This window comes from Otolemur garnettii, unplaced genomic scaffold (genome assembly GCF_000181295.1).
Source record: "Otolemur garnettii isolate 467f Iridium unplaced genomic scaffold, OtoGar3 scaffold00049, whole genome shotgun sequence".
Lineage (NCBI taxonomy): Eukaryota > Metazoa > Chordata > Mammalia > Primates > Galagidae > Otolemur > Otolemur garnettii.
In genome coordinates, this window is record NW_003852444.1 from 3,477,965 (window position 1) to 3,500,461 (window position 22,497).

General features: G+C 46.2%; 1 protein-coding gene across 1 annotated transcript in view; it reads right to left on the reverse strand.

Moving 5' to 3' along the window:
• Nucleotides 1–4,160: 4,160 nt before the first annotated feature.
• Nucleotides 4,161–22,497, reverse strand: part of TMEM178B (transmembrane protein 178B) — a 359,361-nt gene continuing 341,024 nt past the window's right edge. Inside the window, exon 4 of the mRNA XM_003791564.2 lies at nucleotides 4,161–4,411. Within this exon, the coding sequence (XP_003791612.1) occupies nucleotides 4,161–4,411 (251 nt within the window). The remainder of the gene's footprint in view (nucleotides 4,412–22,497) is intronic.

A 22,497-nucleotide genomic window follows, 5' to 3' on the forward strand; every position in this document is an offset into this window, starting at 1 on the left:
TGGATGTATCTGCGGGGGTGGTCAGTCCCCCCCCCCAGAGCAGAGGAAACATTCTCACTTTAACTACAAGAATCAACCATGTATCTCATACAAACCATGCTGAAGGATGACCAGAGTGTATTTTTTCCCACTCCTTCTCCCAGATATTGAAAACCAGCTATTTAACACTCTCAAATAAGCCAGGCGAAGATAGAATCAATTCTAATTGCCTCTGGGCGATGAACTTGAGTTCATTATTCTGAATTTGGCTCTGGTGGGCCTCCTTCCGAGCACCTCTTACTTGGGGTGCTTTCGTAGTGAGTGTGCCTCCTAAGGTGAGGGTGAGTGAATGCTGAGGTGCAAGGCCCAGCCTCAGAGTGCTGGCCTCTCCTCTTATCAGAAGAAAGGCAAGCATTGCTAGGTGGAACTACTCACCCACAATGGGAGACTATTCCAAAGAGCCCTTGGGCCCCCAGGATGATCAAGGAGGGCTCTGTCCTGATTTGGAGCTGTCCTGTCTTTGTGGCTCTCTGATCCCTGAAGCTGAAAGGGCAGCGTTGTTGAAAGCCTAAGGCTTGGAGAAGGGTTGATGCTGGAACAGGCACAGATTTGATTTCTTATACTTGACCTCCAGGGAGCCACAGACCTCCTGAAACCTACAGCCACAACAAACAGGGGAGAGACTGACTGGAGCCCGTGTGCCTCTCTCGAGACAGATCCCTTGACTGTTTTAATTGACCAAACTTGATGCAGAAGCAAAGTAGGATAAGTGGAGAGTCAGAAAAAGGAATCAGAAGTAGAAATAATAACTCCCAAAATGAGGAAAGAAAGATATGAGACCCCTCTCTAGTCAGATACCCCAACCTTCCTGAATCCCCAGCTGGCAGGGTAGAAAAGAAAATGATGAGATGGGCCCCTTGCTAGAAGTTGACACACGAAATGCAAAGCACATACCTGCACCCCACCGGCACATAGCTGTAAGGAATGTGAACTTGACCTGGGGTGGAAGCTGGGGGCTTAGTGGGGCGACTTTGACTTGGAGTTAGCAGAGTCTGACCTCCAGAGCTTCTCAAGTAGAGGCTCCTCTCTCCTCATCTTCCTCAGCCACCTCACAGCCAGGAAACATCAGTAACTGCTTGGACTTGCATGTTTTAATCTAGCTAAGCCCTTGATCTCTAGCTAGAGGGATCAAGGTCACCTGGGCAAGTTCTCCCACTGGCTAGGACTTGTCACCTGTTCAGGCCCTCCATCCTGCCACGTGATGGGTGTGTTTTGCTCCCCAGCAGGACCCTGGAGTGTGTGTATCTGCAGCTATCCCACCCTACTCTCGAAAAAGTCAGTCGAAGCCCCTGTTCTGCTGATGGTGAGTTGAGCTCAGATGGTTTACACCTTTCTGGGAGTCTTCCTAACATTTCAGGGATGCTCAAGCTTTCAAAAATATGCAGTAAGCTTTGTTAAAGGTCTGTCATGAAGATAAGTAATTGGATAGAGCAGATGATCTATTTATGGAAAATATGGAATTTTTTTAAAAGAGGGTGTCATTAATGGTAGGTCGATGAGCCAGTATCCTCAAACATGATTATTTATGAAAAGTTAAAATGGTTCATAGCAAATTGTCCCATACAGAATTCCCCGCCCCCCCACTTTCCTGTAATTGGAAAACAGTTGGAATTTGGGTCTGCTCTATACAGACAAGCCCTCTGCCTCAAACAGACGCCATGGACTCCTGCCTGTCCCCGCCTTGGCAAGGCCCATTCAAGAGGCTTGGAAGGAAGACACAAGGCCTCTCAATCTGAGATACTTTTCTTCACTTTTCCTTAAGCCCAAGTATGCCCTTCCCATTAAGGGAGAAATCTAACTTTTCAAAGAAAATTGAAAATAAAATTCCCAATTGAAAAACTGGGTTTTCCTGAAAATTATTTCCCTTCCCAATAGAATAAATCCTTTGTTTTAAAAATAATCCTTAGCACCTCAGTTGGAAGCTGACGGCATTTCCTGTTAGCTCATCCCACCTCCCAGCACACCCACACACAGGGCACTCACACACCAGACCTTTTTCAGAAGCTGACCAGCGTCCTGGCAAAGGAATTTTTGAGTAGTGGCCCCACACGTGCGTGCAGGTGCGTACTGACACAAATGTACACAAAATGCACCGGAGAGATACACACATACAGAGACTCCCATTCAAGCCCATTCATACACGTTGGATGTCCTGTCATATCCAGATATGAATTACATACGCACAGTAAAAAAGAGCAGATGAGGGTGGTGGATAGAGGAGAGAGAAGGTAAGCAGACAGTCCATGAGAAAAGATGGAGTCTGGCAGATGAGACCAAGTACTTGGCGGCAGAAGGAAGGCTGCTGAGTGGTTGGCAAAGTTGCCAACTTGTGTTTGCTTATGAAATAATTGACTTCTTGGCTACATGGTTGGCCATGGCTGCACCAGCTCAGGGATTCTCTCCTTGCCTCCCCAGGGCTGCTCAGCACCAGCAGGGTCACTGGGGTCACTGCGAGCTGCCCCTGCCCACTCTGCTCCCACCACCACAGCTCTGGCTGATTCCTCCACTGACACCTGCAGCGCCAGTGTCACTGGGGTGGATTTGTTCACCTCTTTTGGGGTGCTAGCCACTAAGACAACTATTTTGGGATTCATGGCCTTGAATATCAAGAGGAAGAGGATGGATAGGAGTCAAGAGTATTCCGTTAATTTACACAATATCATACAAATGTGAGCCCCTGGGAACAAGGTGCTCTCTCTGTATGGGACCCATTTTTTTTTCATTTGCACAGAGGTCACCCGTAGGAAAAGGGCAGATGTCCAGTGACAAAGGACAGCACCCGTGATGGGGAGTGACAGTCCTGTTTGGGACACATACTTGTATGACAGCAACCAGAAGCAACATCCCTTCTCTCTCCTGAACCGTGTGTCTCCCCTCTTCTCTCACAGTTTTTGTGCCCAGCTGTGTCTTTAACTTCCAAAATTAGAGGACTAAATCCTGCAGAGTCTCAAATGTGAAGAACCACCGGGTCCTGTGGCCCCGTGGTTTTGTTCTTGGTTCTGCCCTCTGGGAATTTCAGCTGTACCAAAAATAATTTAAAAAAATACAACACAAACAATAAAACCCCACACTCAGCAAACATCCACCACATGCACATGCGTGCACACACACACACACATACACACACACACACTCCAGGGATCTGCAGCTGCAGAACCCGCCCCAACACAGCCCTGCCCCTGTCCCGCATGACACTTCCTAGGTCTCTGGGCCTCCATCTAGAGCCGTGACACCTCTACAGCAATACAGAGACAATAGTTATGATGCAGTTAGTTCCATTTAAAAGGTAGAAAAGAAAAACAGAAACCAGCCAAAGTACACACACACAAACACACACACAGACACACACACACATCACAGCATTGCTCCAAGGCTCCGGTCTGCCCAGGGAGTGCAGGGGGGCTGGGGACGGGGCGGCTTCCTTTTCACTGGGTGTAAGGCAGCTGGAAGGTAAGACTGGGTCTCTGAGCATCCACTGATGGGTCCTCTTGTTGATGCAGATCTTGCCTCTCAGCATGTTCGCTCCCCTTCCCACCTCTGAAACTTTGTCCAAAAGTTTGGCAGCAAAGAGAAAAATGTCCATCTCCGTTTGTTTTCTCTTCTACTCCTTGTGTGTTGCTGGTGGGCCAGGAAGGAAATCAAAACAGGAAGAGCAGGAGAAGCGATTCTGAAAATGGCCTCAACGATGTGGTTCCATTCTGTGACCTAAGGGCTTTGTTTGCCTGTGATGTGACTGGTGGGGGGTGGCGTCCTCTCCTGCCAGCCCAGGGGGTGGTGGCAACTTCTTTCTCTACACCTGCGCTGCCTCAGACCACGGCCACCGTCCCTTCACCACCCCGTCCTTGTGAGTGATGGGGATCAAGATGCTATCGCAAGTGGTGGTGTTTGCTCTGTCTTCAAGAAGTCATCAAGCTGAAAGTCAAGAATTGATGGAAGAGCCACAGGATGGGGATACTTTCCCCATCTCAGTGATGAGGCAACACAAAGTCCGGCGAGATGCAGGTGCCTGAGCCAGCTCAACTCTACCTTGGCACTGGCATCATCTTGATTTAGTTTTGTTTTATATATGTATATTATATATATATTTATATATATATATATATATGTATGGGTTTGTTTTTTTAGCACACTGTCCCATTCTCGGGTCTGGATTTAGGGCAGTTGGTCCTCGGGACAGGTTGGACAGAAGGGGCCAAGGTACAGAAGAATCCCGAGATTAGTGTGAGGCCCAGGCCCCCCCATGCACAGAACATAGACCAGCCATAGCCATGGCTGATGTCGTCAGGAAGTCCATACAGGTAGCGTGGGTAGCGTGACAGCTCGAAGTTGATCCCAGCCACACAGGTGCACAGTGAAATGATGCAGAAGGTTCCTGGAGAACAAGGGAAAAGATATGGGGTGGGGTAATGGAGAAGGAGTGGGAAGAGGAGAGGAAGAGAGAAAAAGAAAAGTTAGGATGATTACATTTGCAATATTCTTGAGTAGGAAAAATGAGAAGGTCCAGGTAAGATCAGGTTATTAGCATGGTCAGTTATCTGGAAATAGTCATGGGGAGGAGAATAGTATTGATGGATACCGATATACTTCTGTAACTCTCCACTAATTACCCAGTCTTGGACAAACCGAGGAAGTCTCCCCTTTGGGAGAATACTAGCTAGATATCTCATCAGAGTTTTGTGTCAGATGGAGTGAGGCAGGAAAGCATCCAGTTGGTTTTCCTAAAGCATTTAAAATTCATTGTCTTTCTTTGGAGATGCAGAAAATACCTCCTGTTTGCTACTTCTTTAAAGAAAAAAACATCTTTTTTCTTTCCTATACATAAAATCTTATAAAACATTTGGTTTCCCTTTAATCTGTTCACCAAAAACTCTTCCAAATCCTGAAATCATCTCTTTTTCTCCTATAAGACACATTGCCTAAAGTATTCTCCATGGGACACTAGCCCTACGAGATATTCCTCTATGGCTGCAGTCCCTGACCCCTGGGTGCTGGGTTGGAACTGTCCATGGCCTGGTACGAATCAACCGGGCCACACAGCAGGAGGTAAGGAGCAGGGAGAGGGCCCTGCTCCACCAAACTCACAACACTGCCTGAGCTCCACCTCCTGCTCCTCTACCCCCCACAAAACCAGTCCCTGGTGCCAAAGAATTTCTGGTTCAGTAGGTCTGGGTGGGGCCTCAGAATCTACATTATGAACAAGGTCCTGGGGGACACTGATGCTGGCTGGGTGATCACACTTTGGAACTGCTGGGTTAGAAAAATGTTTATTTTATTTTATTTTTTTTTGAGACAAAGTCTCACTTTGTTGCCCTTAGTAGAGTGCCATGGTGTCATAGCTCACAGCAACCTCAAACTCTAGGGCTTAAGCAATTCTCTTATCTCAGCCTCCCAAGTAGCTGGGACTACAGGTGCCTGCCACAATGCCCAGCTATTTTTTGGTTGTAATTATCATTGTTGTTTGGTGGGCCTGATCTGGATTAGAACGCCCCAGCTCCAATGTATGTGGCTGGGGCCTAGCTGCTGAGCTACAGGCACCAAGCCCACTTTGGCACTTCTAATCCGCATTTGTAAAAACCGTTAAGTCAGAAGTGTGGCAGGACAGGCCAGAGGTAGGGAGCAGCCAGTTAGGAGGCTGCTGCTATCGTGAGGGAGACGGGAGGAGGGTCTGGTGCAGTGGGGCAGAGCTGGGAGTTCCTAATGGCTTATAGGATGACTACTTAGTCAATTGTAGGGGGGACCCAAGCACCAAAATGTGTGTGTTTGTGTGTATGTATGCATATGTATGTTTGTGTACACAAGTGTATGTATCTATGTGTGTGGAGTTGCTGTCAACAGCATACATCACTGCTTGTAAGAACGGTGTTCCCAGACTGGTGGGAGTCACAGAGCATCATAGTTCCCCGGGCTGTGTCCTACATCTCAGACTGGATTCTCTGATGGTTCCCAGGATGGACCAGGTCTCAGCCCAGACTTTCTGAATCAAAAGCTCTTCAGGAAAGCAGAGGCATCTTTGAATCCTGTTTGAACCCTGTGTAGGGCAGAGGGGCTTTGTATCACTTGGGCAGAAGAGGGGAAGGGGGCAGCCTTCAGGACACAGGCGAGGAGAGAGCAATTGCCTGGGGTGGGAGATGCAAAAGAAAACTTTGTTTTGACATTAGGTTTAAAAATTCCAGATTCCAATAAACCAAAGCTGGCCTGCTCCTGCCCCACCTACTGTGGATATACTTCCAATTGCTGGTTTGGGAACCTATCATTGGATGTGCAATGCTATAATTTACTAAAATTTAGATTTAGGACAAGAAGTGGGGGGAAAGTGGGGGAAGTTCAAGTTCGTGCTGCCCTTAGGATGTTCAAGGCTCTTGGAAACCCGGATCTGGAGCCTGATGGAAAGTTCTGAGCCAGAGATGTGGCCTGAGTCATCACCTCATCAACTGAAGCTCAGAATGTGATTGGGGTCACCCAAGGACTTTAGACAAACTATTTCTCCGTAGAATACTTCACAAAATGCAGCCATTTCTTCTCATTGAAAGCTGTAGTATCCTCTTGGTTAAATCTAGTGATTTGTTCTGGGAGAGAAAGTCAACCCCAAGAAGGGTGTGGTCCTCCCAAGCTGCCAGTAACTGGAAAAGCTTGATACACACTATCCTCACAGCATCTTTCCCAAGCAGGGGGGACCAGACACACAGGATGTGGTTGGTGGATGGACACTGATGAGATTAGGTCTATGCAGGCCTAACTACCAATTGAAAATGACCCAAGTTGTCATTCTGTTAATGGAGCTTACAAGGGGATCTTCCTGCCTTCAAGTCCTGTCAGTTGTTCTGTGTCTTTGGAATCTTTTAAAATTCCTTTTGTTTGTTTTCTCTCATCAATATCCCCATGGATGGGAAAACACTTTTATGGCTGTCACTAAGTAACTTGCTGGGAAATTCCATGTGAAAGGAGGGTGGAGTTAGAAGAGGCTTTATTAATTTCTATATAAACTACTGTTTATGTAGAACGTGAGCAAGGATTATACAGTTTTCTGTATTTCTCCACTTATAAATTCAAATTTGAAGATGTGTATTAATAATTACAAACAGAGGCACATAGCAGATCCTGAATAAATGGATGGAATGAACATAAGGTGTTTGCCATTGTTAGCACCAGATTCTGACGGCTTAAAGACCCACGTGCTCTGACAAACATCATCTGAGCCCTGAGGAGTGGGGGACCAAGGGGGGACAGCCAGCCAGGGACCCTGCCTGACATGGTTTTCTGTCCAGTGTGAAGAACATAACTCTGCCTGGCAGAGTTGGGGTGTGAGGTGCAGAATACCCTCCCTGCCCACCAATGCACTAAGGCTGGGAGTCAGGCGGATCCTCTGGGAAACTAAACACAGATTTTAAATGGCTCTGCTGGAGAAGATGTCTCAATTAAAAGACAGCCTGAGATAAGAGAGCATAAGGAATTGCAGCCTCCTCCTTTCACCCAAAGTTCAGTGGCCCAGTGGCCCAGGGCGAGTGGCACAGGGCTGGGGAGAGCTACTGAGACAGACAAAGGGACTTCTGCCCAGAATAGCATCTACTCTGTGGGAAAGATGAAGTCCTATTTCTTCCCCACCTACTCCCCACAGCAGCAGACTGCGGCCTCTGGGGCTAGGTCTTTAAGACCTGTCATGTTATCTCTTAGGAACACTTATTGATAGAGAAATGAGAATCTCAGGATGACAATACAAATAGTGATGCACAGCCTTATCTTTTTAGTACCCCCCATGGATTGGAGTTTGGGCCTAATTCCAATCAGACTGCAAAAGTCAGTGTAGTCACACACACTGGCTGTTAGCAGTGCCAGGTCTTGGGGTTGGGGGTGGAAGTGGGGCAGGGGAGTTCCTGAACAGTGGGCACCCTGGTGTGGAGGACAGCTAATCAGCAAATACTTGTTGAACTCCTATGTTTGGGTCAAGCATTATACTAGATGCCAGGGAGATAAAAGAAACAGTAAGACATGATCTTTGGAATCTTTAATCAAATCTAAAATAGAAAAGTTAAAAAAAAAAAAAACGCTTATCTGGGGGGGACATGAGACATGCATAAATGAAAAGAGTTGAGGATGAAGTGAAAACAGCCTCAGATAGGGGATTCAGAGACCTGGGTTTACTATTGTTCTGAAACTTTGGTACAGGAAGCTTGAACAGAAGTCTACAAGGTCCCTCCCAAGTCTAGTAGAAAAAAAAAATACCAAGTAGTAAATGGTAAGAGTAACTCCCCGGCACAGACAGTAATGCTGGATCAGGGAGGGTTTCCCAGGGAAGCTGGGTCTTGAAGGATGAAGAGGATTCCTGGATGTGATAAACAGATAGGAGTCCTCACCCAGTCTGGAAAGTACCCATCTTTGGATCTCAGCACCCCATTGTCCTAGAGGCCTATGCCTGTTGTGAGACAGCCTTCCACACACTGCCCTTATTAGTCTCTAACCTCCCAGCACAGTAGCTCCTGGCCACCACCTGAGTCAAGCTTCCAGCATTTCTCACATGACCACTGTAGTAGACCCTGCTGTCCTGCCCGCTATTCTTACTCCCATGGAGTAGCCAGTAATACTCCACAACTTAATAAGATTATGATTCTCTGCTGCTTAAAAGCCTCCAATGCTTCCTATCACATTCAGAATATAACCCAAACTCCTGTAGCCTGCTCATATGGGCTTATCTGAGTGGACCCTGCCTACCCCCCTGGCCTCCCATGTCACCCTCCACCCCTACACTCTGGCTACACTGTAGACCATTCTGTGTGTCCAACTAGCTAAGCTGGCTCTACCTCAAGGCCTTTGCATTTTCTACTCCAGTGCTCAGAATAACCTTGTAGCTCTTTTCAGATCTTAACCCAGTGTCACCTTCTCAGAGAGATCTTCCCTGGTCCTCTTCTGAAGTAGAACCTTCCCAAGTGGTTTTCAAACTGTCTTCCACGGAGATGTCTGAAGAACTGCCTCTGGGAAGGAGGGAGGGAGAAGAGACTCCCAGCCCTTGCTCCTCTCTTTGGCCAGAAAGCTCTGCTTTGATCTGTTTCCATGTGAAATTGCAATGAAGAAAGGATTCCAGTGACTTAAACATTTTAGAAAATCACTGGCCTTACCCATTTGAAAGGGGAACGAAGGTATGTCATTGTAGGAACTGTCCTTTGGACAGCAAAGTCCAACGATTGATCCTTTGGCAGGAACAGCTAATCCAGGGGTTCTCAACCTGTGGGTTGTGACCCCTTTAGGGGTTAAACGACCCTTTCACAGGGGTTGCCTAAATATATCCTGCATATCAGATATTTATATCACAATTCATAACAGTAGCAAAATTATAGTTATGAAGTAGCAACGAAAATAATTTTATGGTTGGGGGTCACCACAACATGAAGAACTATATTAAAGGGTTGTGGCATTAGGAAGGGCGAGAGCCACTGAGCTAATTGATCTCAAGCCTCACTCCTCCCTCCCTTGGAGGGAGCCTCAGACTCTTGCTCAAGTCAGATCTCCAGCAACCAGCCGCAACCAGTCACAGCTGGTTGGACGGAGAAGTAAAAACTAATGTCCCTCTCTGAGCCAGGACTCTCCCTGGCCTGGACTTAGCATTCAGGACCCTAGGTAGAGTAGTGATTTTTGACCGGTGTGCTGTGAGAGGATCTTAGGTGTGCTTTGAAAATTTTTAAAGATCATTAATAAAATTACTTTTGAAAGACATTCAAAAGCACAGTCAGTATATTCTTTCTTTTACTCTTTTTTTGATCAACATAATTTAACTGTGCCACAGAAGTTTAACTGTAGGTTCAAGCATGCTGTGAGATAAAAAAAAAAAAAAAGGTGAAAAACACTGGGTTAAAGGAAGATGTGGCACCACCCAGGTGGGGACCTGCACTGTTACTACCTGCTGGCACACAGGGGGCTGCACCTGCCCAGCCTCTGAGCTCCAGGGTCCCTTAGGAAATTTCCCCTATGGTAGGAAGGATTAGCCAGGGCCAGGGGCCAAGTTAAACACAACGTGCTTCCTTGTGCTAGTTCAAATACGGCCCCAGCTTCCTTCCATGACCATGCCTGCCTGGAGCTCTTTTGGGACTCCCATGATGTCACTTTGGAACTTAGCACCCTGCTCAGGCCACTCCTTTCTCTGTGCCCTTATCAACGCCTGGCTAGAAGGGGGAGGGCTATGGGAGTGCTCTGGGCTGCTGCTCCTGGCTGGCTCCTCTACTCCAGTGAGAGCAAAAGAGAGGACAGTTTTCACACCCAGCTGCTTGTCCCTATACCACATACAGCTTCCTCCACATCCTCTCCATCACTGCCTTCTCCAATTAATGTTTCTCTGGTTGCCAAATATTAGATTACAGTTTTCTTGCTACCTTAGTTGCCTGGCCTTCTGCTGCTTGGGCAGCTCTTCCCTGGGTCTCCAAGCTGCCCTGATGCCAGGCCTCAGCCGACCCATCTCCCAAGCCCTCCCAGCCCCGTGGGGGCTTCTCAACCTCTCCGTCTGTTCAGACTTGTAGCTCCCGTCTCCTACATTGCACATTCTCTCCGGCAACATATTCCTCTCTTCTGACCCAAACTCCCACCGAAATGTTACTGATTCAAAGGATTATTTCCTTCTTTTCACACCCCAACCCCAAGGACACAATATATTCAAGATGTTTCCTGGTCTCACACAGATCGTTAGCCAAGTTTCCGTAAGTTCCTGATCTCTTTGATTCCTTCAAAGCCTGGCTTCCCAAGTAGAGTGATCAACTATCCCAGTTTGCCTGGGACTGAGGAAGGAGGGTGTCTGGAACATGGGACATTTAGTTGTAAAACTGGAAAGTCCTGGGCTCAGAGGGACGAATTGGCCACCCTAGCTATGGTTTCCTCACGGTCCTCCTTTCTGTTCTGGGACCAAGCAGGTAGTGCTGTGGTGTCAACTTCAGTGAATCCCTGATTCCAAGATAGAAAGCACACTGCCTTCACTGGTGGAAACACAAACTTGGCTCCCTGGAACGTGTTCCTGATGTTAAGAAATGCCAGGCCAGGGTAGCATTGTTCGGGAGTGGCTAATTCATCCATAACCCTGATGTCACCGAGGAACACTTAATCAGTAATCCAATAACGGTTCTATCCCTGAACCACCTTAAAGGTTAATGGCCAAAATATTCTTAAGCTGGTGTTAGAGTTAGCCCCTTGCTCAGTGCACTTCTGAGAGCTAAACGCAGGACGTGGTGGCACCTCCTGAGTGGGTGTTGCTAGATTCACCTGCACAGGAAAGGGGAGGGCAGCACCTGTTCCTACTCCCCTGGGAATTCTTAGAAAAGCCACAGCAGTATTGTCACAGCAATGGACTCTGTGGAGAAATAGCATTAAAATTTAGGTCTCGGGCTAAGGCAGCAGAAATGCTCTTACTAATTCCAGAAACCATCTCCTAGGAAACCAAGGCCCCTGTGAGGGTTCTCACAGGGATTCAAGGCAGTTACATATTGTGTGCACAGGCATTTTCCCAAATATCTACTCTTTATGAGACCGAGTTGTGCCCAAAACTTCACTGGCATATAATTTCTCCAGGTTTCAAAGGCCGGAAATCCATCTGCGTGACATTTTCTGCTCCTAGGAATAAGGAACAATGTCTGTGCATCCCTCACCCTGGCATGGAGAGAGGCCTCTGTTCTGATGAGCCCAACAGGTGGCTGCAAAGCTGGCTGTGCATAGACACCCATGTGGCCATGTGTGTCAGGGATGTCTGAGAAGCAGCAGCCCAAGTCCTCTACAAAGCAGCAACCTTTCCCCCTCCCCTGGACACCATCAAAGAGCAAAACGGCAACAGAGACACAGTCCACGTGGGAAGCTGATGTGTTCTGAACCCTTCCTTTGCTTAGATTGAATGCTTTGGCAGCATTTGGGTCTGGAGAGCAGTTTATAGCTTCGTTCAGACCTGCCTGGCATACAAATCACTATTGAATGATACACCATTGCGTCACCGGCAGTCAGCAGGCAGGTCACAGGGTTTTACATCAAAGGTGCCATAGGGATTATTTAGGAGGAGGCCAGGGAAGGTGGATGTGTTCAGAAAGAGAACTCACTGCAGGATCACCCATCCATTCCACACTGCCAGGAGTGGAACCAGGAAGCCAGAGCCCCAGGACAAGCAGGGTTGTGTGTTCCTGAGGCTGTGTCTGTACTACAAGGCCACCATGCACCCAGGCAAGGTCACACTGAAGTAGTGCAGCATTTCTGCAGCTAAAGGGACTGGTCCATCCACGGCGGCTGCTTCAGCTCTAAAGAGGATTCTCTAGGGCTCCTCTTATACAACCTGGAGACTTACCCCTTTCTTCTACACATTTACGGGGTGGCCACCAAATCTGGAAACACAGGTGCCATGGACTGAATTGTGCCTTTCAAAAATCCATATGTTGAAGCCCTAACCACCCTCATCTCCGGGACCTCAGATGGGAGTGGGCCTTTAAAGATGTAATTAGGTTAAAATGTGGGCATTAGGGCGGCCCTACTCCAGTCTGACAGGTATCCTTATAGGAAGAAGAGATAAGTGTAATGGGCCAATGTCGAGTTTTTTTTATCTTTTTATTTTTTTCTTTATTAAGTCCTAACTGTGTACACTGATGCATTTATGGGGTGCGGTGTACTGATTTGATTTACAATGTGAAATGCTTGAACAATTAGTGGAAACCACCGTTTCATAGTTCCTCCTCATCCACAATTTTGCCTTCTGTGGTTTTAGTTACCTCTGGTCAATTGCAGTCTAAAATTATTCGGTGGAAAATTATAAAAACAAACAATCCATAATCTTTAAATTGAAAAAAAGAAGAAGAAGAAGAGATGAGGATACCAGGGGCATGCACACCCAGAGGGATGGCTTTGTCAAGAGGCAGCGAGAGGAAGGCTCCACCAGTCAGGGAGAGAGGACTCAGAGGAAGAGACTCTGCTGTTGCCTTGACTTTGGACTTCTGCCCTCCACAACTGGGAGAAAGTAAATTTCTGTTGTTTAAGCAGCCCAATCTGTGGCATTTTCTTTTAGCATTCCTGGAAAAGTCATACAACAGGTGAAGACATAATAATGGGCTTACTGACACCACCTTACGGTACAGGACGAAGTATGAATGTCTATGCTTTCAGACTTCACGGCCACCCTGTAACTAGAGCGGTCATTTAAATATAGTCACATGAGTCACTTTTGCTGGGCACTTTGTGGGGCTTCCTCCCTCTGTTCCCCATCCCCTGTGCTCACTCCCACCCGACAGCCCACAAGCCATTTATTATTCTAGGTGTACATTTAGATTTGATCATAAGGTCAGTGGCCCTAGTGGCATCTATACTAAACTAGACTTTGCAAACTTGTGAGGACATCAAAGGGAATAAGCAAATAGAAGAGGGCCAGGGTGGGGTGTGCAACGGGTTTCGTTCCAATGACAGTTTATTAAGATCCAACTGCCATTGTCCTGTCTCCAGTTTCCTTGGCTGGAGTCTGACAATGACATCCCCCACTCCCTCCACACAGAGCCCTTTTAGTTATCCAGCAGGGTCCAGTCCAGGTCCTGAACCTTCCACGAAGCCTTCCCCAAGTACATCTAGTGCAAGATTATCCACACTTCTGAATCCCTAAAACATCTATGGCCTGCCCATTCTCCATTTTAGCTTGTGTTCGGCTACACTGTAGCTTTCTCAATAACTGGTAAGGCCAGAGGTGTCTGCTTTGGTATCATACACAGCTCTGAGCATTAAATCCATATCACTCAAAGAAATAGGATTTCTGGGTTGTGGAGCTTTTAAGTAAAAATATGAACTATGAAGCCTAAAGGAGAGTGAAGTCGACACTATGCCTGGTCCTCCAACCCTCCTTTGCTAAATTACCAAGTGGGTGCTGAGGTATTTGTGCAGGGGTGTGTGTGTGCACGCACCTGCCTGTGCGTGTACACACCTACTTTGCGTTTCAGCGGGTACGATGGATTGCAGGAAGCACTTTTACTTTTGCAGAAATTTAGTATCGGAATAATACCCTCTCTGCAGGATTATTTTGAAGAGCAGTAATAACGAATGTGAAAAGGCTTAGAGAAGTTAAAATTGCTTTCTATGCGTAAGGTATAATATTAGAAATGGAAAGCTTTAAGTGAGGCTGAAGAAAGATTGTTCTCAAGGACAAGGAAAAAAATGTGTTTGGTGTTTTCATGTCCATTACCTACCCCATTCTCCTCCAATCCCATCCCGGGATAAATGCTACCCCGGGGAGCAATTGCTCTGAACAGAAGCCAAAGGCAGTGCTCACTCAGAACTCTTCATCCTGTGGACTCTAGAACCAGAAGTGGGGAGCTTGGAGGGATCTCAAATACACTGCAGAGATAGACCCTCCTGGGCCGTGGAACTTACCCGTGACCTCCGGGAGGTTGTAGCCTCCCGTGGGAGTTGTGATGACAGTGGGTTTGGGAGGAAGCCTGTTAGGTCTGTGACTGAACCGGAAGGGATGGAGAAAGTGACATACACAGCAGGTTGGGAAGTGCTGTGTGACATGAGTCGGGAGCCTTAAAACATTTTTCATCATCTTACTTTTAATTCATTATTCTTCTCAGTTACAAAGACAATAAAAGGTTATTGGGGGAGAAGGTCACAATTTAGGAATGTACACATGACCCAAATAGATCCCGCCCTTCTTTCTGTTTGGCTCCTAGATCCTTCCCAACCGAGATATCCACTGCCACGGTATCGTCCTCTAAAATTACACTTCTTGTTCTGAACCTTGCTTTGACCACTTAATGCGTTTTTGGTAACAGGCCCTGTCTGTACATAAGATCTTAAAGAGCCGTCAAGTATATTACATTGTAGAGGGCGCTCCAAAAAGGTATACGCATTTTAAGAAAGGAAAAAAATACTGTATTAAAATGGTAATACTCAAATCACATTTGACTTCTGGATTATAAGAGGTGCTCAAACGTGACTTGTATTCACCTTTTAGTATCGGTATTTATTGAGTATTATAATTTTAATACATTCCTTAAAATCCGTACATGTTTTTTGGCACCCTCTGATATCAAATGTACCATTCCTCCACTGATGGGTGTCCACGTTATTTCAGATTTTTCAGTATTATAAAGAAGCCTGCAGCAAATAGCCAAGCTGGGGACCTTTCGTATGTGCTTCTGATCCCGCCTGCTCTGGAACATAGAGGTAGCGCTGACAGTTACCCCACACTTACTTATTAGTGGACTGTGAAAGCTGCATTTGGATTATTTTTAATCTACACAGCATACTCTCCTTCTTTCTTCCTTTGGTTACAGCACCACCACTATTCTTTCTCAGGAGGAAGTCATTTTGTGGTCACAGAGATTAATTCAGGCACAGTGTCTGAAGAAAGCCCCAGTTTCTGTTTCTTCTGAAACAGAAGAAGTTCTGTTGTTGTGAGATTTAGCATACACATGTATGCCTCTGAAAATTACACATACATACTTACATATATGTGTATATACGTGAATCCATTAACATAAAGAGGGTGCCAAAAATGTATACGCCTTTTAAGAAAAAAACTGTATTAAAATTGTAACACTCAAGTTGTGTTTGACTTCTGCAGTCATCGGAGGTGCTCAGACGTGACTTGTTTCCGTCTTTTGTTATCAGTATATATTGAGTATTATAATTTTAATGCAGTTTTTTCCTTTCTTAAAATGTGTATGCATTTTTGGCACCCTCTGTATATACAGCAAATAAATTATATAATTCACATAGCAAAGCCAAGTCAAATAATTTGCTGAAGGTCTCAAAGCATGTGACAAAGCAAATATTTGACTTTGCTGTAAAGCTTCAAATTATTTGACTGCAGAAACATCTGCGAGCTCTCCATTCCACTTGCTTCCATTGTTACCATTAAAAAACAATGCCCTGGGGGACACAACCACTGGCCCACTCCGCCTTGCCCACCTGCCCATGGATATTTTATGTTCCGTGGAATGAAAAGCTGTGACGATCTACTGAGAGCTTTCTGAATAGGATGGGTAGGAGAGTTCTGGAACGGAAATGAACTAAGAGTACAACATCACTTATTTTCCAATGTGAATCTGTGTAGCTTCTGATCCATCTGGGCCTCGGTTTAGAGCTGAGACTTAGTGAGATCCAACTGGCTTCTTCACTAAACTGAGAGTGGCACCTACAGCTGTGCAGTAAGGAACATTCCCAAGCTGTGATGAGGAAGCTTCCAAGAGTGGAGCCACTTGGAGCATGCCATCTCTCTGCCCCTGCTTCTCTTTGCTCACCAGCTCTTTCTGGAGGGTGACAATGCTCCAGGCAACCAACTTGAAGAACCTCTAGGGCAAGGTCGCCCTGCGCCTTCTGCTGAGGAATGATGCTTGAAATACCACAAAACCTCCTGCACACCTTTCCTAGAACTGCAGCTTCCCCGTTGCTCTGCAAGGCTTCAGCAGACAAAGCCACATCACCCTCCAGGGCTGGAATGAAGCCCGGTACGTGCAGATCTAGCAATGCAATTGAATTCCTATCTTAGCAGCAGTGTACCAGCTTCCTGGTTGAGGAGGTACAACGTATGTGGAAAGAGTATCCACCAAGAACCAGAAAACCTGAGTTCTGGTCCCATTCTGTCAGTGAAGTGACAGAAGTTCTAGACCATGATCGCCTTAACCATAAACACGGGTGTAGGACTGGGGCTCTCAGGTCCTTCCTTTCCACCTAAGTGATCCCTGTGACTCTAGGTATTGGGGTAAGAAGGTGTTATTCTCTTTGACTTGTTCTAGGACTGGCTGTCACTTATTTTGTCAAACATGAGCTACCTGGGGAGAGAATGCTGTTTCTCACCTCCTGACGGGCACAGAAGGGCTGGTGGATGAGACCATTAGAAGTCATTATTTGACATCAATGTGCATATGAGGCTCAGCTCTAAATTGCCTTGACTTTCAATGTGGAAGGATTGGGACCCAGCTGTTTAAGGGTCTGGAAGAAATTGGCTACTGAATGAAATCTCTTTGGCTTCTGCCCTATCTGATCCAAGCCAATGCCATGTTAATTAGCAGAGGGAGAAGCTTGGGGTCACAGCCAGATCAGGCGAGCCTGCCACCTGCTTTGGCTTATGTTTCCATATGCCTGGCACATTTGTCAGCTTGGCCTTGATCTTTCTTTGAGATGAAAACCTAAACCCAAGTGATTTTTTCATGCTGTCACTTCACCACTGGGTCACTAAGCATATACATAGCTTACATGGATAAAACATTTGTATGTATGTTTATAATATGACAGGTATTGTTCTAGATGCTTTATCAATGTTTACTCTGTTAATCTTTGGAGCAACCTCAAGTGGTTTAGATGAGGAAAATGAGGCACAGAGAGGTTAAGTAATTTGGCTGAGGTCACACAGCTAGTCGTTTCTCATTACAGCTATCTCATATGCCTGTGTGTCACCTCTCCACATGGACTGAAATCAATACATGCAGAGAAGCTCTCTCCTTCCCAGAAGGGCCCTACACACAGTGGTGCTTAAATACAATTTATCAACTAGCTGGTGAGACTGGGAGAAGAGGTGCTATTATTATCAAACGTGGCCCCCCAGAGGTTCCTGGTGGCCTTCAAACTCATTTATAGTGAATAAAATCTTGTGGCTTACTGCTTCACAGAGCTAGGGAAACCTGTTGTAACCTGTACCTATCTTCATCCATTATTTGTGTCACGGACAGGGAGATGCCCTCATGGAGAGACACGAGTCTTCTCTGAGAAGGATGGAGAGGTCCAGAAAGGAAATGAATCACAATCAGGGCATTAACTCTCTTCAAGGGGAATCCCTGTCATTTCTCAACATGTCGGAATCTAAACCTAGGGACAGAGTAAGCAGAAGAAAACCCACAGGAGCTCAGCACGGAACTCGGCCTGTCCAAGATGTCCTCTCCCCCTTCAGCCCCTCCCAACCCTCTTCTTGCTGAGTGGATCTCTACCTGGGAGCCCTCTAAGTTCCACTTTCCTCTGGGGGATTTGAGGAACAATAATTGTTCATTCCTCTTCCCTCAAACCCCTTTGAATTTGGGCTCTGATGAGAAACAAACCAAAGGAAGGAGGCAGATGGGAGAAGTCCGCCAGCATCGCCACGGGCAAGGCCAGTGTGGCAGCTGGGGTGTGGTCCACTGTCTCCTGCCAGGCTCACTAATGCTTCCCTCTCTCAGGACTATGTTTTAGGCTTTGCCCAGGGGAATGTTGTAGAGAGGATGGGGCCATACGGGTGGGCCAGAGAAACAAAGAAAAAATAGACCCCCAAATTGGCCTCCTGAAGCTGGCCTGGGTCTTGGGACTTGACTCCAGGAATGCTGACCTCATGGAGGAGTGAGCCTGGGGAGGGACCCTAGAGGGTGCCAGGCCCCACAGCCTGGCCTCCTTTCCCAATCTCAGCATCAGAGAAGGCAGCCACATGTCCTTTGGCATATAGGACCTTGAAAGGTGGAGTCTGGGTTGTACCAAAGAGGGGGTGAAGCTTCCCACTTTATGAAGATGGGTGAGAGTGGCGGGATAAAGAGAGTGGCTGTCCAGCCTCCCTTAGCCACACTAACTCAGAGGCCATGAAGAGCTGTGAGCCAGAGGCTTTTTGGAAATACAATTTTGATGGAACTTGTGATATTAAGAGCTGAGCCAGAGGGTGTCATTAAATTAATTAATTATTATTTTAAATAATTTATACCTGGGAGTGGGGCAGAAACTTCAAGAAGAGATTTCTAAGTTGGAAGGACATAGCTCTTGGCATTCCTTCCTACCCAGGGCCAAAGCTAAGAGGTCAAATATCATACTAGATTTACATTTTTAACTTTAGGTAAAGCTGCTTAAGCATTTTTTTAGATAAAGGGGACTTTTTGCTTCATTCACAATAGAGTTAAGTTACATAGGGATATATAAAAACGGAAATGTATTAATGGCATGCGAAATCCTAAACTGGAATGAATAAATAAAGACTTGGCATTCTGCTTCTGAGAAGTTGCCATCTTTAGGTCTGGGAGCAGCTTCATTTGAGAGATGGGTGTTAGAAGCCTTGTTGGGGGCAGTGATAAAAACAAGGTGAGTTTGCTCAATTCCTCCTCTGACTCCCCAGCACAGAGGAGTCTGTATCTCCTTGTCTGTAGGCCCACAGTCCCCTCTGTTATGGCACTAGTCACCTGCTACTCTGCTCATCTGGCCACCCAGCTGCCTCCACTTCTCACCTGGGTGGCCTTTAAGGACAGAGGCCATATATGTTTTTATTTGTGTGTCCTGGGTGATCACACAATATCTAGCACACAGCAGGCACCCAATCAATGCTTACTGAGTTGAACTTGGTTTGTAAAGCAGATAACTAAGAAGTGCAATGGAGTTGTCCCCACATATCTGAAGGACTACTGGAGGAAGAAGAGACTGTGTTTAATTTATATCACTTTAGCAGGAAGAATCCCAGTCCAGTAAGTCAAAGTTACCAAAACTCCGAAAATAAAGAAGAGCAAAAAACCAACTGGAGTAACCAACCAAGAAAGGGCCCCAGCTAGTATGGATGTCTCCATGGTGAGATAGGAAGTGAGCAGATATCTGCTATCGAAGGTACTTACAATGAGGGATGTACCATCACAGTGCCACAAAGTGATGTCTGAGTGCAGAGGAGTCTGGTTTTAGTTAAATTGACTCAAGAAGGTTTCTGGAAGATGCTGACTGTAAGCTGAAACTTGAGGAAAGCTTTGGGCTTCTACAGGGAAAGGAGGGTAGCATTATTGAGTCTGTAATGCAGGTGGCCCGTGTGAGTTAGGGACAAGGCCTGTGGCTGAAGGCACATGAGCCAAGACTGCGGCTGACATTAAACTCCAGGCTGGAGACATCGGCCTTCATTCCACAAGCAACAGGGAGTCACAGATTATTTTTCATCAGGGAAATGACATGGTAACAAGTATATTTTAGAGAGACAGTATGTTGTAAAGGATGAATTTAGTGGTAACGAGGGAAATGAACATTTGTGGAGTGCCTATTTTTTGCTAGATGCTTTTTCTATATATTAACTCATTTCATCCGCGCAACAACCCTACAGGGTAGGCACGCATCTCAATTTTACAGATGAGAAAATATAGGCTCAGAAGTTGGCAACTAAGTGGTAGGACAGAGATTTCCACTGAGGGCTAAATGGCTCCCAAACTACTGCAATAGTAATAAGGGCCCAGATGGCACTCAGGGAATGGAAATGAATGAATGGGCTGTGAAATATATTGCCAAGGGAACACTGGCAGATATTGACAATTGATGGAAAGGTGAGGATGAAAACAAAAAAGTGAAAAATTACTCAGGTGACAAACTGATCTTTGAGGAAATGAGGAAAACCAGGTCATTTCACTGGGGGAAGGGCAAAGATAGGCTCTGACATCTGCTGGGCATCTCCAGCCAGCCGGGCACTTAGCACGTATTCAGTAAACGCAAAGCACACCCACAACAGGATGTGCTCAAAGGATGAGTCCACTTACAGGTATGTTTGAGGGTTCCAGAGGGTGGGAATGTCTAAGGAACAGTTCACAACACGAGGCTGGAGCTTAGAAAAGCCGTTCCATACACATGTTCCAGATTCATATGTGCAGAGATCATTAGTGCTGTGAGTGTGGGTGTTGTTAACAGGTGGACAGGTTTATAGGGAAAAATAAAAGAGTCAAAAGGCCACATTTACAGGTAGAGCAAAGGACACAGAGAACAGAAAAGGCATGGAGAAAAGAAAACCTCATGATGTGTTGCCGGGGAAGATGAGACATGAAAGTTTCAGGAGAGATGGAGACAGGTAAACCACAGGAAGGTCAGGAAGAGGAGGTCAAGGACAGGTGACAGGTGGAACGTGTAAGTACAAGCATATCTCCAAGAAAGCAGCCTTGGAGACATGGCAGGAGAGACAGCAGCCTCCAGCAGGTGCAGCTGGGCTGGTGGGGGAGCTCCGGGAGTAATAAGTAAGGATTATTCTTTTTTTTTTTTTTGTTTCATAGCCTTTTGTCTCAAAACATGAAAATGTTCACATATTAGCTGAAGGGATTCATTTTCCTATCTCTCTAAGAGCTATCTCACGAACAGAACCAGCCTCCCCCTTTCTGCCACCCGAGAACAATGCTCTTCATCTAGCATGATGAGGTGTCTGTGTGGGGTCATCTTACCCTATCAGGTCACCAGCTGTTGGAGGATCATAAATATGTCAAGAAGTTAATTATGATGTGGTTGATAGTACTGCATGATAATTAAAGTCCCAACTTCAGAGTCAAATAGATTTGAGTTTGAATCCTGGCTCTGGGAGCTGTCTGACCTTGGCCAAGGTATTTAAACTCTCTAAGCAAGTTCTTAGAATGGCAAAGAAGGTAGGAGTTGGTGCTTAATGGAGCACACATTAATAAAAATGTTCTAAGTCCTCATTAGGTGCGAGGCACAGTTCTAAGCATTTTATACATCGACTCATTTAATTCTCACAACTACCCTATGAGGCAGACAGGATTTGACAGGTGGTCAAACGGAGGGATATAAAGAATAAATTTGCCCAAGGTTACAGATCTTTTTGACTTTCATTACATCTGGGCTGGAGGTTAAAATTGTGGTGGGAGCAGTGACTCCCTTTTGCTGTCTTATCTGCTTTCCTCGGGTCCCACTCAAACCAGCATTTGCTGCTTCTTGTTGGCAGAAGCAGAGGAAGCCCCTGTGGCTTTGGATGTGGACGCCTGCAGGTGAGTGAGCCTGCATCTGCCGAAGCTGAAGTCCTCGTCCCAGGTGGCCTGCCCAGGACACTTTTTTTTCTTCCATATTTCCTAGGAACGCAGAAGAAAGAGTAGCAATCTGTCTGAAACCCTTAGATTAAGGCTCCACCATTTAACTGCACAACTGTCAGCTTGTTCCACGGCAATCCGACTCTAGTTCATTATCTACCAAATTAGAGTGGAAATGCTGACCTAAAGGACCTCTGGGAAGATGGAAGGACACCATGTTGGGACAGTGTCTACTTCTGACGCAGCCCATGCTCCTCCTCTCTGCCTCTTCCACCTGCCTCCTAAGGGGGTCTGAGGGTCACATGAAACAACCCCCTTTAGAGGCTCTGAGGACTGTAAAGCGTTACCCAAGTCATAAATGATCCTCTTTCCACCTTTTGCAAGTGACCAACACCTTCCTTCCCAAGAACATGGAAGGTTAGATTGACGAAGTCCTCTTTTCTACTGAAGATATAGAATTCTTTTGTTTTTAATGCGTGCATTTAAAGGTGTCGGTCATGAAAAGGAGAACAGCTAATTTATCACACTAATTGATCTGGGTCTTCTCTCAGATTGCGAGCAGCTCGGAGGCCGCAATGGGTTTTATTTTATCCTCCCTTCCACAGCATCCAGGACTTAGTAGGCACTTACTGATTGGTTATCCCTTTAATAAGTAATAAGCCGTGGGTGTGTCTGTGTGATTCACTAAAGCCGGGATGGGCTTGCTTCTTTCCCAGCCACATGTGGGACATCCCGGCCCTTCCATGGTGTCTATAGA